The 16,590-nt window shown below is 42.2% G+C and overlaps 1 protein-coding gene across 2 annotated transcripts in view; it reads right to left on the bottom strand.

Moving 5' to 3' along the window:
* CFAP99 (cilia and flagella associated protein 99) overlaps nucleotides 1–16,590 on the bottom strand; it is a 158,776-nt gene that overhangs the window by 109,912 nt on the left and 32,274 nt on the right. For both annotated transcript variants that reach the window (XM_089691512.1, XM_089691513.1), the window contains 2 exons: nucleotides 5,858–5,970; nucleotides 252–426 (listed from right to left, as the gene is read on the bottom strand). In XM_089691512.1, the coding sequence (XP_089547638.1) occupies nucleotides 252–426; nucleotides 5,858–5,970 (288 nt within the window). The remainder of the gene's footprint in view (nucleotides 1–251; nucleotides 427–5,857; nucleotides 5,971–16,590) is intronic.

Genomic DNA, 16,590 nt, shown 5'->3' with positions numbered 1-16,590 from the left:
CCCCTCCCAACCTGTTCTGTTAAACAGAGGCAGTATAGAATTTTATTTAGAGTGTGATAATAAACATCTTCTGCTGTGCTGTATCTTTATGAAAATGATAATGCTCTATATAAATAGCCAAAAAAAGACAAACATACTGTAAAATGTTTCTTTAAAAATGCACTTTAAACATAAACTTTAAAAATAAATGCAAAATGTAAAAAACCCAACCCGTATAATTCCAGTTTTAGGGACAGTAAAAGATGTCATACCGGCTGATGAGGTTTCTGGGATGGAATTCTCTGCGGCACTGGGATGGTTCTTGGTTTGGGCTTCGTTAAATTGAACTCTTTCACTTCTGTTACTTTTGATGATTTCACTGGAGTAGAACCAGTTACTGACTTACTTTCAAGGCCATCTATTACATCCAGGATTTCAGGTTGCCAGCTAGTGGAAAACACACATGCGGGTCATAGGATTACAGTAATGGATCAGGAATGAATCACAGTCAGATAGCTGCAGTCAGAAGACATGCAATAGGTCATATATGTTAGTTCATATTTCTACAGTCTATCAACTACAGGCTGCACCTCTGACACTTGGACGGAATACAAGCAGGTTAAGACAGAGGGATAGGCAATTTGCAGCATCATTCAGAACCATGTTAAAGTGTATCCAAACCCAAAAACAAAAATGTAATCTATTGCAGCTCACCAGTCCTTAGATGTGATGGTGCATTAGTTTTGACGTTTAGAATGGAGAACATTTCCAGCAAGTACAGAGTCCTTATCAATTCATGTGAGCTTAAAAAAAAGTTTAAAGAACTCTATCTCTATTTTGTAATCTACTAGTCCCGTCAATCCACTATACTGTATACTGGGGATGGAAAAGGGCAGACAAGTCTAGTCTGTCTGACAACCATGGCTGTCCCCATAGATACAGTGGAGAAAAAAAACGTAGACATGAAGGGATAGCGTTTGTTACTGAAACAGGATCCATGAATGGATGAAGGTCAGATGAATTAGAGATCCGCTCTCTACATTCATAGACTGTTTTTTCATTCATAGAAGCTATTGTATGACTTCTATGAATGGAGGAGGTGAGCAGAAAGGGCAGACATAGACAGGCACTCTTAAAGTGTGCTTGTCACAGCTTCCATAGTTCTATTTGGCAGCACAGTGGCTAAATGGTTAGCACTTCCGCGTGGCAGTACTAAGGTCGTTGGTTCAAATTCCAACCAGAGAACCACCTGCCTGGAGTTTGCATGTTCTCCCTGTGCCTGTGTGGGTTTCCTCTGTGTACTCTGGCTTCCTCCCACACTCCAAAGACATGCTGGTAGGTTAACTGTCTCCTGTCTAAATTGGCCCTAGTATGTGTATGCATGAATGTGAGTTACGGACCTTAGATTGTACGCTCCTTGAGGGTTAGGGACTGAGGTGAATGTACAATAATATATGTAAAGCGCAGCGTAAATTGATGGCGCTATAGAAGCACCTGTAATAAATAAATAAATTTGCAATTACCCTGAAAGACTATGGTTGCGGGAGTGGGGGGGGGAGAGACATTGGAGAAGCAAGATTTCATCTAATAGAGTTGCCAGCAGTACAAGGGACACATCACACTGATGGAAAGTAATGTTCCTTGTGCTGATTGTTTTTTATATATACTGCTGTACAATGACTATCCCTGATCCATCTAGGCTTTCCATGAACCTAAATCAAAGCTAACCTTACTAAACAAACTGTGATATTGCTTTCCAAAATTTCTCATTTTTTAGATACATATAAGATCCACATAGATTGCAATCTGTTAGAACTGTAAGAATTATATCTGGTTTTCGAAAGGTGGTGACCTATGCCATGACTTCCTTTATGTTGTAAAGTAGCCCTGACCCCACCGCTTTCATCGCAAACACAATGACGCCTACTCCACGCAACTAGAGCATAACTAAAGAAAGAATCAGTGGCTCTTGGAGCTGGCATCTCGACAATACTTTATTTTGGCTCAGAGATTAGGTAATTGTGGTGCCAATCCCAGAACAGGATCGTCCAACTAGACAAGGTAAGTGCAAGCTAGAAGGGGTTTCATCTATTATTAGGTGTAAGGTATCTGAACCCAAAAACAAAATGTTAATATATTGAAGTTTACCAATCCTTAGATGTGATGGCTGCATTAGTTTTCCCTTGCAGCCTGTACCTATGGAAGGAGCCATGTTTGTCATACAACAGACATGGACTTCAAACATGTCTGCCTTTGTTCATCTCCATTACACTTTTAATTGATTTCTGAATAAAAATGAATGCAGCCACCACATACAGTCATGGCCGAAATTGTTGGCACCCTTGATATTTTTCCTGAAAATCAAGTATTTCACACAAAAAAGGTATTGCATTAACACATGTTTTGCTATACACATGTTTATTCCCTTTGTATGTATTGGAACAAATATAAAACAGAGGCAGAAAAGCAAATATGACATAATGTCACACAAAACCCCAAAAATGGGCTGGACAAAAGTATTGGCACCCTTAACTTAATATTTGGTTGCACACCCTTTGGAAAACATAACTGAAATCAGTCGCTTCCTATAACCATCAATAAGCTTCTGACACCTCTCACCCGGAATTTTGGACCACTCTTCCTTTGCAAACAGCTCCAGGTCTCTCTTATTGGAAGGACACCTTTTCCCAACAGCAATTTTAAGATCTCTCCACAGGTGTTCAATGGGATTTAGATCTGGGCTCATTGCTGGCCACTTCAGAACTCTCCAGCGCTTCTTTGCCATCCATTTCTGAGTGCTTTTTGACGTATGTTTGGGGTCATTGTCCTGCTGGAAGACCCAGGATCTTGGACGCAAACCCAGCTTTCTGACACTGGGCCCTACAGTGCGACCCAAAATCCTTTGGTAATCCTCAGATTTCATGATGCCTTGCACACAGTCAAGGCACCCAGTGCCAGAGGCAGCAAAACAACCCCAAAACATCATTGAACCTCCACCATATTTTACCGTAGGTACTGTGTTTTGTTCTTTGTAGGCCTCATTCCGTTTTCGGTAAACAGTAGAATGATGTGCTTTACCGAAAAGCTCTATCTTGGTCTCATCTGTCCACAAGACGTTTTCCCAGAAGGCTTTTGGCTTACTCAAGTACATTTTGGCAAACTGTAGTCTTGCTTTTTTATGTCTCTGTGTCAGCAGTGGGGTCCTCCTGGGTCTCCTGCCATAGCGTTTCATTTCATTTAAATGTCGACGGATAGTTCGCGCTGACACTGATGCTCCCTGAGCCTGCAGGACAGCTTGAATGTCTTTGGAACATGTTTGGGGCTGCTTATCCACCATCCGGACTATTCTGCGTTGCAATCTTTCATCAATTTTCCTCATCCGTCCACGACCAGGGAGATTAGCTACAGTGCCATGGGTTGCAAACTTCTTGATAATGTTGCGCACTGTGGACAAAGGCAAATCTAGTTCTCTGGAGATGGACTTGTAACCTTGAGATTGTTGATATTTTGCCACAATTTTGGTTCTCAGGTCCTCAGACAGTTCTCGTCTCCTCTTTCTGTTGTCCATGCTTAGTGTGGCACAGACAGACACACAATGCAAAGGTTAAGTGAACGTCTCTCCTTTTTATCTGCTTTCAGGTGTGATTTCTATATTGCCCACACCTGTTACTTGCCCCAGGTGAGTTTACAGGAGCATCACATGCTTGTAACATTCTTATTTATCCGCAGTTGTGAAAGGGTGCCAATACTTTTGTCCAGCCCATTTTTGGAGGTTTGTGTGACATTATGTCGAATTTGCTTTCTTTCCTCCCTTTTTTTGTTTTGTCCCAATACACACAAAGGGAATAAACATGTGTATAGCAAAACATGTGTTAATGCAATACGTTTCGTGAGAAATACATGATTTCCTGGAGAAATATCAAGGGTGCCAACAATTTCGGCCATGACTGTATACAAATTAATAAACTGCAATATATTAAACTGCTTTTTTAGGCTTAAAGTGGTAGTAAAGTCTGTTTTGTTACTTGTACCTGCAGGTAAGGCTATAACAAGGCATACCTGTAGGTACTGTAAATGCACATTTAGGAGATATTTACTTGTAAAGGAGCACCGGCGCATGCATTCTGAAGGAAAGACATGCCCATGCTGTTCCTTCAGAGCTGTATGCCATAAAAAATGACTCCAGCGTGCATGCGTGGGAGTGACGTCATTGCGGTTCGGCCATTCAAGTCGCCGGAGCTCAAGAACCCAGAAAAAGGACCGGGTGAGGATGGAAGTCCCGTGAGTAGTGACAACATGCCTCCACAGAGCTTTGTTTTCAGCTAAGTTTCACATAATGTGCCTGGCAGGGGCAAAGTTTTCTTTTTTTTTATTATCAGGTTAACTACCACTTTAATATGCTTTAAGGTGTTATGGTTAGGCTTTGAAGGTTAACCATTTAAGTATTTAAAGCCATCTAGTTTCTAGTTGAAGTATTTGAAGCAAAAACATGTTTTGTTTCAGATAAAACAGGGAACAGTGAGAGCCCCGTCACGTTTTATTGATGTCCCACTGGGGACAAAAAATACATTTAAATAAAATAAACAAAAATAATTTAAAAAACGTAAAAGCGCCCCCTACCCCCACCGCGGGTGTAGGTCTGGCACACATAAGTAAACTGTGATTGCACTACACATATGAGATATTGCCATGAACATCTGAGTGACAGAAATAAATCTAGGGACACAATTCATGATTAACTCTAAACTGATAACCTATAAAAGATTTTAAAGCGTCACCTATCATCTTTTATTCTGTACCAACATAGTAAGTAGGTGTACCTCGGTTTACGAATTTAATTCGTTCTGAGGGACTTTTCGTATTGCGAAAAATTTCCTAAACCGAAACACTGTTTACAATAGGAATGCATTGAAAACCAGGTCAGAAAAAGTAAAAAAAAGAAAAGTCTTTTATCTGTTCAAAACTCTTTATAAAGTGCACTTTTAAAAGCATAAATACTGTACAGGGACATGATTAAAAATTAATTTGTAAATGCAATGAAAACCAATGAATCCCTTCCGAAGGGTCAGAAAAAAGTAAAAAAAAGTTTTATCTGTTCAAAACTCTTTATAAGTGCACTTTAAAGGCATAAAGGGACATGACTAAAAAAATGCATTCAAAATCAATTAATCCGTTCTGGAGGTCAGAAAAAAATCAAAAAATGTTTTATCTGTTCAAAACTATTTATTAAGTGCACTTTAAAGGCAAAGTACTATACAGGGACATGATTAAAAAAAAATTGTAAATGCACTGAAAACCAATTAATCTGTTCATATTGCAAAAAGAATTCGTAAACCGAGGCATTATTTTCAATGGATTTTCATTCATAAACCCAAAATTACGTTAACGAGGCGTTCGTAAACCGAGGTATGCCTGTATTATATTGTGTTTGTGTACACTAAAATTCATTTTAGCTTATTTTTTCCTAAATTTTTTTTTATGTCTGACATAAACAAATTATAACACCCACAATTATATTCTACAAGGCCTCTGCTTTCAGAAAATATATACCATTTGGGGGTTTTAAATAATAGTCTAGCAAAAAATGCTGATTTTTAACTTGTGTTTGAAAATTTAAAAAATGCCCAGACAGTAAGAGGTTCAAACCACCATCTCCAGGGAGATAGAAAAACTTAACTTTCCAGTAAGATATCCATCAAAATTATCAAATGTATTTTTAAATGCAGTTAGTTGTATGGGCCTAAGTTGGACCTAGCCATCTTGAATCCCCTGTACAGTAGAACTCAGACTAGAAGAGTAAAGGACAGAACTTTAAGCCAATAACCAGTGTGGCCGTTTTCACAGGCGTGATGAAGCTGTCATAGCAGATAGGACTTACTTTAGCAAAGGAATGATCCAATTTTCCTTGACGTAATTTGAATCATATATCTGACTCCATTCATCTTTTATCCATGTGTTCAGGTTCAGGTGATCGAGGAAGAACCTAAGAAACTGAGCAGAGAGATTTATTACTAAGTATGAAGTTATATCATTTTGTAATTTGATTTCTATCAGTTTCATCAACTCAGCAGTGCTTCTCTGCACCACTGCATCCTGGTCCGTCATGGTGACAGCTGCAAATATTAGGGACATAGTTAAAAAAAAAAGTCCAATCCAACAAAAGCCCAACTGCAGGTTTCAGGTATTTCTCCATAAAGCCTTCCATGTTCCTGGCTCACAGATTAAATATTTTTACAATACAAATTTTAATTCAAGTAGAACACTGGCTGGTAAACTGATGTCCCAATGCCGTCCCTCTTACCCTCCAGTGTTGGTGGTGGGCAGCCTTCCTCAATACTGCAGAAAACAGCAGCCATGTCTTGACCTATGAGTGCCAACCCATGCAAAACTTTGCTGTGAGCCCAGGCTGCATGATTGTGTACCCCAGGGGAGTCACCAATGACAGCCTGGGGTCAGGATACAAACACAGGGGTTCTTCTGGGCTCTGAGGAAGAGGCAAGCCCTCGAAACGCATCAACCTGTTGAAGGTCCAGAGTTTTGATTACGGACAGATACGTAGTTCGGATTGGACAGAGCTGTTCCTTCACGATGTGCCTATGACTTTATTGTCATTTTGTGAGTACAATACCTACTTTTAACATTTAATAAACACATTTTTTAAGGTAATGCACTAGGCCAGTGCGCCATCTGGTTCTTCCTACATAGCCATCTGAGACATTAGATATCTCCTTGCCTGATCACTTACTCATTCTTTATAGACACCTAGTTTTTGCTAAAATCTAACTTCCTGCTACTCTCCAGAACTTCCTATGTATGCCTCATGCACACTGGGAATTCAACCCCAATGCATGAGGCTGCAGTGCTTAGCTACAGCTGGAGGGCACAGTCGCACTGAAGGGCTAAGCGATTTTCGTATTAGCTGTAGTTTTCTAGTTACACTATCTATGTAAGCTGTAACAAAACTGTTGAGTTTCGATTCCCTGGAAAATATGTAAGAAAGGAGAGTGTATTATCAGCTAGTTTTATTCTCACTGCGTATGCAAACCTGTAATTGGCTACTGCCTTAGCCACCGCCTATGTATATGTTATAGAAATATCTATCAAGTGATAACATTTTGATAATTATGTTGATACACCACACTACTGTGTCTGTTAATGCTCATTATCTTGAGCTCGTGGGGGGGTATAATTCAGCAGAAGGTCCACGGCAGATGTAACCCCTGGGGTAATATTTAGTAACCCAACACGCAACGTCCAGCCCCACTGCCAGAAGCCTGTCAAACTCTATGAGAGTCTTACAGCTACAGTGGCCGGACTGGGAAGGTGCATTCAGCGATACTTCTGTTAGGGCAGTATGAGCCCAGGGGGGAATGCCTAGAATGAAGACTGCTTTCTGAATCTTCTTCCTTCAGCACATGCTACCCTAAACATACATACTTCTATGTGCACTGCCCAGACCCATTGAGCCACAGCAAAGGCCATAAAGTAACATTTAACCTTCCTTTACTTTTTAAAATAAACATGGTATACTTATATGCTCTGTTCAATGGTTTTGCACATGGTCCTCCTCTTCTGGAGTCCCCTGCGGGCACACCAGGCCCCTCCTCTTTGGCGGATGCCCCCATGGAAAGCTGCTTGTGGGCTCGTTCTTTAGCCTCCCTGTCTATTCGCATCGCACCCGCCACATCATCTGATGGCTCCTGCTGCTATCAATCTGACCAATGAGGAGGGAGACAGCAGCGAGAGCCACTACTCTCCTGCACATCGCTGGATCAGATTGGGCTCAGGCAAGATTAAGCAGGGGGGCTGGGGGGATCCTGCAGCACAAAAGGTTTTTTACCTTAATGCATAGAATTCTTTAAGGTAAAAAACCTTACGGCTTTAGAGACACTTTAATGCTGAAAGCCAGGCTACACAATTATTGTCTAAATACAAAGGCAACGAATATTCTTACCTAAATCTTGGTGTTCTTTTTGTATTTCTTCTAGATCTGTGCAGTAATCCAGCATAAAACAGATCTGTTCTCTGTACAGGCTGTACAGTGATGATGTAATCTCAATTATTACAAGGTAATATCTAACTTTGCAAAAGCATTTGGTCCCACAAAATGGATTTTTTTATATCTTGTGGTTATTGAGGAACATACATAAAGGAAAGCTTTTGTGCCTGGAGTTCAGATTTTCTCTATACTTTTTCACTTACTTTTTGCACTTATGCCAGGAATTTGCTCTTTGCTAAAAAAATTTTAAATATTCTATGTGGAGATATATCAATAAAATATGTCATGCAGCAAGGCCATCAGTTTCTTTATGTGGGTATTGGGTATGTTTTGGTGATCCATCCTCAAATGTTGTGCCGCGTTCCAGCTTTCCTTAAAAAACCCCATAGAGCCAAACTTGTGTACGCGCTTCTGGCTGGACTAGGGCTAACAGGATGTCCCTCCATACAAACACACAGTCGTTACAAGCCTGTCCCCCCTCTTCCCACCTCTAAGCTGATTGGCTGTTGGTTTCTATGTTGTTACCTGCAACTTCCTTTTGGGCCCACGTTCTCACCCAAAAGGAAGTTCGGGGAAGCTGTACTGAGAGACCGGGAGCCAGTAAATAAGTAAATGTGTGCCACATATCATGCATATTAAGTAGTGGGAAATCTTTACCACACTGCTTAGCATGCATGGATTAAAAAAAGAAAATCCTTCATACTATGGAGGAGAATGAGAGGTGCTGACCTCCAGTGTCTCAGGATCATCATTCTGGCTGCCAAGAAGAGAACACGCAACGGGCCTTTCTGGTGGCCGAGATAGGACCAGAGATTAGTGAGAAAAACAACATCCGGCATTGTGTGAATTTTATGACTTGGGACCTGCTCATATATACTGATAAGATTTGTGACTAAAAGGCAGATATCAGGGGGAAAAAAAAAACACCATATATCAAACATGTTTCATTTTTCGCAGCACTAGCATCTGTTCTAAGTGGAGGGATTATTTTCTTTAAAGCAGTAGGATATGTATATGTAATGTACTATTTATGGCATGTATATATCCATGTAACATTAAAATCTTCAAATTTTTCCCTAGGACCACAGTCAATATGTTGAGTTTGTATTAAAGTAAACATTTTGTGCTAGTCATATTTTGTGAATTGGTGGTGAAGATTGTTTTCACAGGCAGTGATCTTCTTTTAGGTAATGTCCATCACAGAATTATTCTGCCACATTAGGCCACAATGTGCTGTCACTAGTGTGTTGCTCCCTAGTATCCATCACGCTTCGCTCTTCTGTTTTCAAACCTACTGTCAGAAACCTCGTGTTAGCCATCAGAGAGATGCATCCACAAGTTTTTGGGCTCCGGAAGTTAACTAAGCATGTGAAAATGTGCATTCACATACCAACGCATGCAGAATGGCATGCATGTGGAAGCAAGGACATGTCCACCACAGATTCTGGTACGAAGTGGACTATTTAAACCTGGATGGAATCATTGCTGGATGGTCTTTCAGCTTGTATCCCTATTATCCTTGATCCTGAATCCTGCTTGACTCTGTTATTGACCCAGCTTTCGTCTATACCTTCCTGTTGATGATTGCTGCCTACCTGCGTTACCAACCTTGGCCTGAACTCTTGACCAATATTCTGTCTATCGATTCTGTACCTCCTTGCCTGCATGTTGCCAACCTCTGCTCGTCTCTGATATTAATCCTGCTGGTGGTTTGATACCTTTCTGCCCGACTGTTACCGAACTCAGCTCATGACCCCACTCTGCTCTCTACTGGCTTGGGTGAAGTTAGGGTGCCCTCATTACTGCGTTTCTGCCTACCTGACACAGGTGCTCCCAAGTTCAAGCCTGTAGTTCTTGCTTCCTGGCACTTGTACCCTTCCATTGCCTTAGCAGTCCCTACTTCAACTTCAAGGGGTGCTCAGATAGGAATTGTGCAAGAGGCCATCCTCATCATCTCCAGCTTCTCATACAGGCAGTGCCGAGTTTATAATGGTGCAAAAGGGGAAACTGCCCTGGGCCCCCTGACAGAAGGGGCCCCCCTCTATACAGTTGTGCTCAAAAGTGTAGAGGATATGTATAGGGCGCATCAATGGAGGAGGCTGTGGGCCGAGAGATGTCAGCCGGAGATGGAGAAGACACAGGACAGCAGGCACCAGGCAGCACTTCTAGAAGTTGAAGCAAACTCTGTATATGGAAGAGGATAGAACAAGAAGGCTTTTCTAAGTGCAGTATATCCAGAAGAATCTTTAATAATGACGGTTAGAAACACTTACAAACTCATGGTTAAAACAGGCTCAATAAAATCTTTAGAGTGCACAGGCTCAATGCTGGATGGTGGATTGAGCCTCTGCATTCTGCCGATTTTATTGAGCCTGTTTTAACCACGAGTTTGTAAGTGTTTCTAACCGTCATTATTAAAGATTCTTCTGGATATACTGCACTTAGAAGTGCCTTCTTGTTCTATCCTGTGCTCAAACGTTTACATACTCTGGCTGAAATTGTGAAATTTTGGCATTGATACTGAAGATATGACTGATCATACCAAAAAACTGTCTTTTATTTAAGTATAGTGATTATATGAAGCCATTTATTATTGCATAGTTGTTTGGCTCCTTTTTAAATCATAATGATGACAGAAATCACACAAATGGCCATGATCAAAAGTTTACATACCCTGGAATGTTTGGCCTTGGTACAGACACACAAGGTGACACACAGGTTGAAATGACAATTAAAGGTTAACTTCCCACATCTGTGGCTTTTTAAATTGCAGTTAGTGTCAGTGTATAAATAGTCAATGAGCTTGTTAGCGATCACGTGGATGCACTGAGCAGGCTAGATACTGAGCCATGGGGAACTAAGAGGAATTGTCAAAAGACCTGCCTAACAAAGTAATGAAACTTTATAAAATGGAAAAGAATATAAAAAGATATTCAAAATCTTGAATATGCCAGTCAGTACTGTTCAATGACTTATTAAGAAGTGGAAAGTTCAGGAATCTCTTGATACCAAGCCAAGGTCAGGTAGACCAAGAGAGATTGCAGCCACAACTGCTGGAAGAATTGTTCGAGATGAAAAAAAAATCCCACAGGTAACTTCAGGAGAAATATAGGCTGCTCTGGAAAAAGACTGCTTTTTTTTCAATCCTAGTTATGTTTTGCCTTCATCCTTTGTTTTAAAGAGCCTTTACCCCAAATTCAACATCACTCAGAGAGGGAATCTTTCTGTGATTACACCATCCTAAGAGAATCTTGCTCTCACACAAGGAAGGATCTGAACCTTAATGTACACCAACTAGGGACCCATCAAGCAAAGAGATTGAAGATTCAGAAGACTTGACACTGTTATTTAAAGAGCTACAAAAAGGGGAAACTATTACATATAACAAGAGTATTCATCTCCAGAGTTAAAGCAATTCTATGGGTTCTTTTTTTTGGAAAATAACAAATGTGTCTATACTTACCTGCTGTGTGCAGTGGTTTTGCACAGAGCAGCCTGGATCCTTCTCTTCTCAAGTCCCCCGCAGGCTCTCCTTGCCCCTCCCTCTTGTCGGGTGCCCCCACAGCAAGCAGCTTGCTATGGGGCACCTGCTGGTCTGTGTTTCCATTCACACATGGAGCCGTGGCTTGGCCCCGCACCTTGTCTCTACTCATTGGCTGACTGGCTGTGATTGAAAGCAGCGGGTACCAATGGCTCCCACTTGCTGTCTCAGCCAATGAGGAGGCAGAGACTCAGGACAGCAGAGGCTGCTGTTCACATCGCAGGATCGTGAGGATACTCAGGTAGTAAGTATTGAAGGCGCTGGGGGCACTGCTGCACACAGAAGGCTTTTTTACCTTCATGTATAGAATGCATGAAGGTAAAAAACCTTGAGCCTTTACAAATGGGAGCCACTTTAAACCCAGTTACCAGCAACTGAGAACCCAAAAGTGAATTAGCCTGACAGCTTGTCCAGCAAACTTGGGGAGAGACATCTCAGAAGCTGGAATTTATATTAAAATGCTGCAAGACATTTGGGTGTTGCCTAAAGTGATACTGTGTTTTATTACTTTGTTGAACCTTTTAGCGTGTTTAACTTTCCTTTTCTGCACATCTACTGTCATTCGTGCTGTGCTTGCACTCTTTATATTCTGACCTCAATATAACCAGGATATCTGTTCTCTCAAAACTAAGTGTGTTTATATTGTGGTTCAATGCCAGGGGGTCCTTTTGGTCAAAGGTTCAAGATCCTGGTCAGCAGAGGCTATGCTTTCAAAGTAGGCTCAGCACAGACTGGGAACCCAAAAATACTCACACACTTTTATTAAACATATCTTGGGATGTGCAATTTTGCTTGCAATCATCTGTAAAAGTTTTTACTCTGGACTGGTAAATTGTATCTTTTTTAAACAAATGTTGGCAGCTCAAGTGACCCACACATAGAGTATTCACACTCATCTTTTGTAACATGTTACACCCGTATTCAGGGGGTAACATATAACATATTACAAATGCACTGGCCCTGGTACCCCTCTGATCCCGTTTTGACAGCGGGCAGGAGATTGTTTTCCCCAGCTCGCTGTCACAATCTAAAAAAAACGCCTGCCCGGCCACGTCGACCATTCACTGTGTGCTGTGAATGGGAAACCTACAAGTACCAACATGATTTGCAGCTGTTGATTTGTAGTTCTCAATGATCTACCAGGGTGCTGTTGAGCGCTCTTGGTAGATATTATATTGTTATTGTTATTATTATAATACAGGATTTATATAGCGCCAACAGTTTGCTCAGCACTTTACAATATAAAGGGAGACAATACAGCAACAATACAGTTCAATACAAGAGGGTTAAGAGGGCCTGATCCTGGGAGCTTACAATCTAAGAAGTTCATTTAGCTTCCTGTCAGTGTGAAACTGCCTGTCTGTATCAAAAGTATGGGCAGACAGATACACAGTCTGCAAGACAACGGCATTACACCCATGATCTGCTGATCACGGGTGCAATGCTTTACAGGTCCTTAACCAAAAATTCATAAATGCATATTTTTTTATCTGCTAAAAATGTGCATTTATAATTTTTTTTTGTAAAAGTGAACTTATCCTTTAACCTCCCTGGAGGTCTAACTAATCAATATTTTTGAATGTCAAAGCGGTACATTGTTTTGCATGGAAATTTGTTGTTTTATATTGTAGGCCTGTAATTCTTAACAATAACTCACTTAAATCTATCCAAACGAGTCTAGTAATCATCCCGGGTATGATAAAGTTTGAAACACGAAATCGTAAATTATTATATAATAAATAATTATAAAAAAATAATATTATAATAATTATAAATTTAATTCAATAATGTAATCAAACCAAAAAACACTGAAATTTGAAATATAGCGTCAAGTTCGGACATCATCACTGAGCTTAGTCGCAGAATCGTTTTCAGTGTCTGATGACAAATTTCCCCACGAATCATTATCACTCAATTCTGCAAGTGGTTCTAATTCACTATCGCTGTTCTCTAGTTGGTCTAAAACTGCTTTTGACCTAAAGGGACACTTTTTGGATGTCATGGACATTTCTCAGTTTCCAGGCAGAAAGAACAGTAAAAGTGCAGGCAGGGCACAGGACAAAGCACTCGGGACAAAATTTAGGTGAAATGGTTTGATACAGTAATGTAATACTAACAGATTACAATGTATTGTGTGTATGTCATGTTTTTACTTCTTTGAATCTCACGCCGGTTTTGACCCCCTGCGTACAGACGCTCACAGGGAAGGGGATGCTGGCATCGGCTGGAGGACACAGTGGGAAGACTTTGGGGATCGCAAGACAAGGTAAGGATCGGGGAATCGCAGGACAAGGTAAGGATCGGGGAATCGCAGGACAAGGTAAGGATCGGGGGATTGCAGAACAAGGTAAGGATCAGGGGATTGCAGGACAAGGTAAGGATCAGGGGATCGCAGGACAAGGTAAGAATTGGAGGATCGCAGGACACGTTAAGGATCAGGGGATCGCAGGACAAGGTAAGGATCAGGGGATCGCAGGACAAGTTAAGGATCGGGGGATCGCAGGACAAGGTAAGGATTGGGGGATCGCAGGACACGTTAAGGATCAGGGGATCGCAGGACAAGGTAAGGATCGGGGGATCGCAGGACAAGGTAAGGATTGGGGGATCGCAGGACAAGTTAAGGATCAGGGGATTGCAGGGCAAGGTAAGGATCAGGGGATCGCAGGGCAAGGTAAGGATCAGGGGATCGCAGGGCAAGGTAAGGATTGGGGGATCGCAGGACAAGTTAAGGATCAGGGGATCGCAGGACAAGGTATGGATCGCAGGACAAGGTAAGGATCGGGGGATCACAGGACAAGGTAAGGATTGGGGGATCGCAGGACAAGTTAAGGATCAGGGGATCGCAGGACAAGTTAAGGATCAGGGGATCGCAGGACAAGGTAAGGATTGGGGGATCGCAGGACAAGTTAAGGATCGGGGGATCGCAGGACAAGGGAAGGATTGGGGGATTGAAGGAAAAGCACTGCAGTGTAATCCCGAGTGTGGCTCGGGGTTACCACTTTTGGTACTGAGCCACACTCGGGATTACCGCTAGGAAGGTTGCCTATGACTGCGCATGTGACTGAGCATGTAAACCATATGTATGAGGGTCCCCCTGAACCTGAAGTGCCCCGGGCTCCTCAAGGTCTTAATTTGGCCCTGCATACAGGTATGTGACAACGTCTCTAGGAACATGATAACATGATAGACAGAAGCTGGTTGCATGGCATACAAAGTCATGCTAGTTTTTCAAGGCACTTTCATACAAGAGACACACTGAAGGTCCTTATCCCACGTTGTACACCATCATATGTAACTCTCAGAACACACATATTCATCAGTCAGGCTGCAAGCTTCTTTGCTGTGATGTAAGCAAGCCATGTTTCTGGCAGACTAGAACTATTTCGGTAGAAAGGGAGAACTGTGAGTAGCAGAGATCTAATTATAGGCCGCTAATGTGTGAGATGCATATGTTCATCAGTGCGGAGATGGGGGTGTGATGTCACTGGTGAGGCGGCTCACATCCCACCTGCTGCACTTATCCACAATACTGATCTTGCTGCTACATCTGCAGGAGATGACGCTGTTTCCACATCCCAGAGAGTGAAATAAAGACATCCAGCAACTCCACTGACAATCCAGCACATTATCAGCTCCATGTGAACTCCGGGCAAACTGCGCTTTATATGCCCAGCAACATGAGGACAGACGTAACAGAAGAGATGTAAGGGAATAAGACACAAGAGGGATCTGGGGTTACTGCTGCAGCTGCTACAGATCTGTGATTGCTCCTGCTGGTTCAGATAATCTGCACAACTTACTGCTGGGACAATCAGGAAACGTACATATCCCCTTCCACTGCAGCGTCATGACAGCTTAAGTAGAAAAATCACAGGAATCAAATAGCAGGATGGGAAGCAAGTCTGAAAGAATAAACTAGAAGAAAATCGGCTCCTTTGTACTCCCCAGATAAGCATTCCATGCTATTTACATGAAGGCACATGCTGTACCTAAAACAAATACAATGATAGTGCTATTACCCATATATCCTGGATTCAGAGAGCCCGTGGGTGCCCGATCCACAATTGCTCAGCTGTGTACCAGGGGCGGACTGACAACTCATGGGGCCCCCGGGTAATAGGGGATCATGGGGCCCCTGTGTCCTTGCCCAAACTCAAAAAGCCTAAGAAAAAGGTTCCAGGGGCATCTCATGGGGCCCCCTACTGACCCCGGGCCCTCGGGCAGTGCCAGAGTTGCCAAATGGTCAGTCCGCCCCTGCTGTGTACAATACTTGGTATAAAAGGATATGCATGAACATCGTTGCTCTTTACAATCTTGCATATATACTCGTCCCTGCTCACCATGGTTCTAGGTGTAATCCTGGACTCTGAACTATCCTTTTTGTCCCCACATCCAATCACTGTCCAGAGCTTGCTGCCTCAGCCTCTGTAACATCTCCAAGTTACGCCCTTTCCTAACCAATGACACCACAAAGCTTCTAACTCACTACCTGGTCATCTCCGGCCTTGACTACTGCAACTCCCTCCTCATTGGCTTACCTTTACATAGGTTATCCCCCTTTCAGTCCATCATGAATGCTGCCAGGCTCATCCATTTTATCAATCATTCAGTGTCTGCCACCCCTCTCTGCCAATCCCTGCACTACTGTCCGCTCAGCTAACGAATAAAATTCAAGATACTTACAACAACTTATAAAGCCATCCACAACTCAGCCCCCAGGTACACAACTGACCTTGGCTCAAAATACCGACCAAATCTTTCTCTTAGTTCCTCTCAAGACCTCCTGCTCTCTAGCTCCCTTGTCACCTCCTTCCATGCTCACCTCCAGGACTTCTCCAGAGCCGCACCCATCCTCTGAAACTCCCCTCCCCTATGTGTCCGACTATCTCCTACTCTGTCCACTTTTAGACAATTCCTAAAAACTTTCTTCAGAGAGGCCTATCTTGCCCCCACCTAGCAACTGCACATGTATTTTCTCCATCAGCCCACCCCCCACATTTATTACCTTTTTGTATCAATTGACCCTCCCTCTTAGATTGTAAGCTCTAACGAGAAGGGCCCTCTGATCCCT

Source organism: Staurois parvus, unplaced genomic scaffold (genome assembly GCF_062004578.1).
Source record: "Staurois parvus isolate SC_StPar_1 unplaced genomic scaffold, SC_StPar_1.0 ptg000564l, whole genome shotgun sequence".
Classification (NCBI taxonomy): Eukaryota; Metazoa; Chordata; class Amphibia; order Anura; family Ranidae; genus Staurois; species Staurois parvus.
The sequence above is the reverse complement of the archived record's forward strand: the minus strand, read 5'-3'. Positions and strand labels throughout refer to the sequence as shown.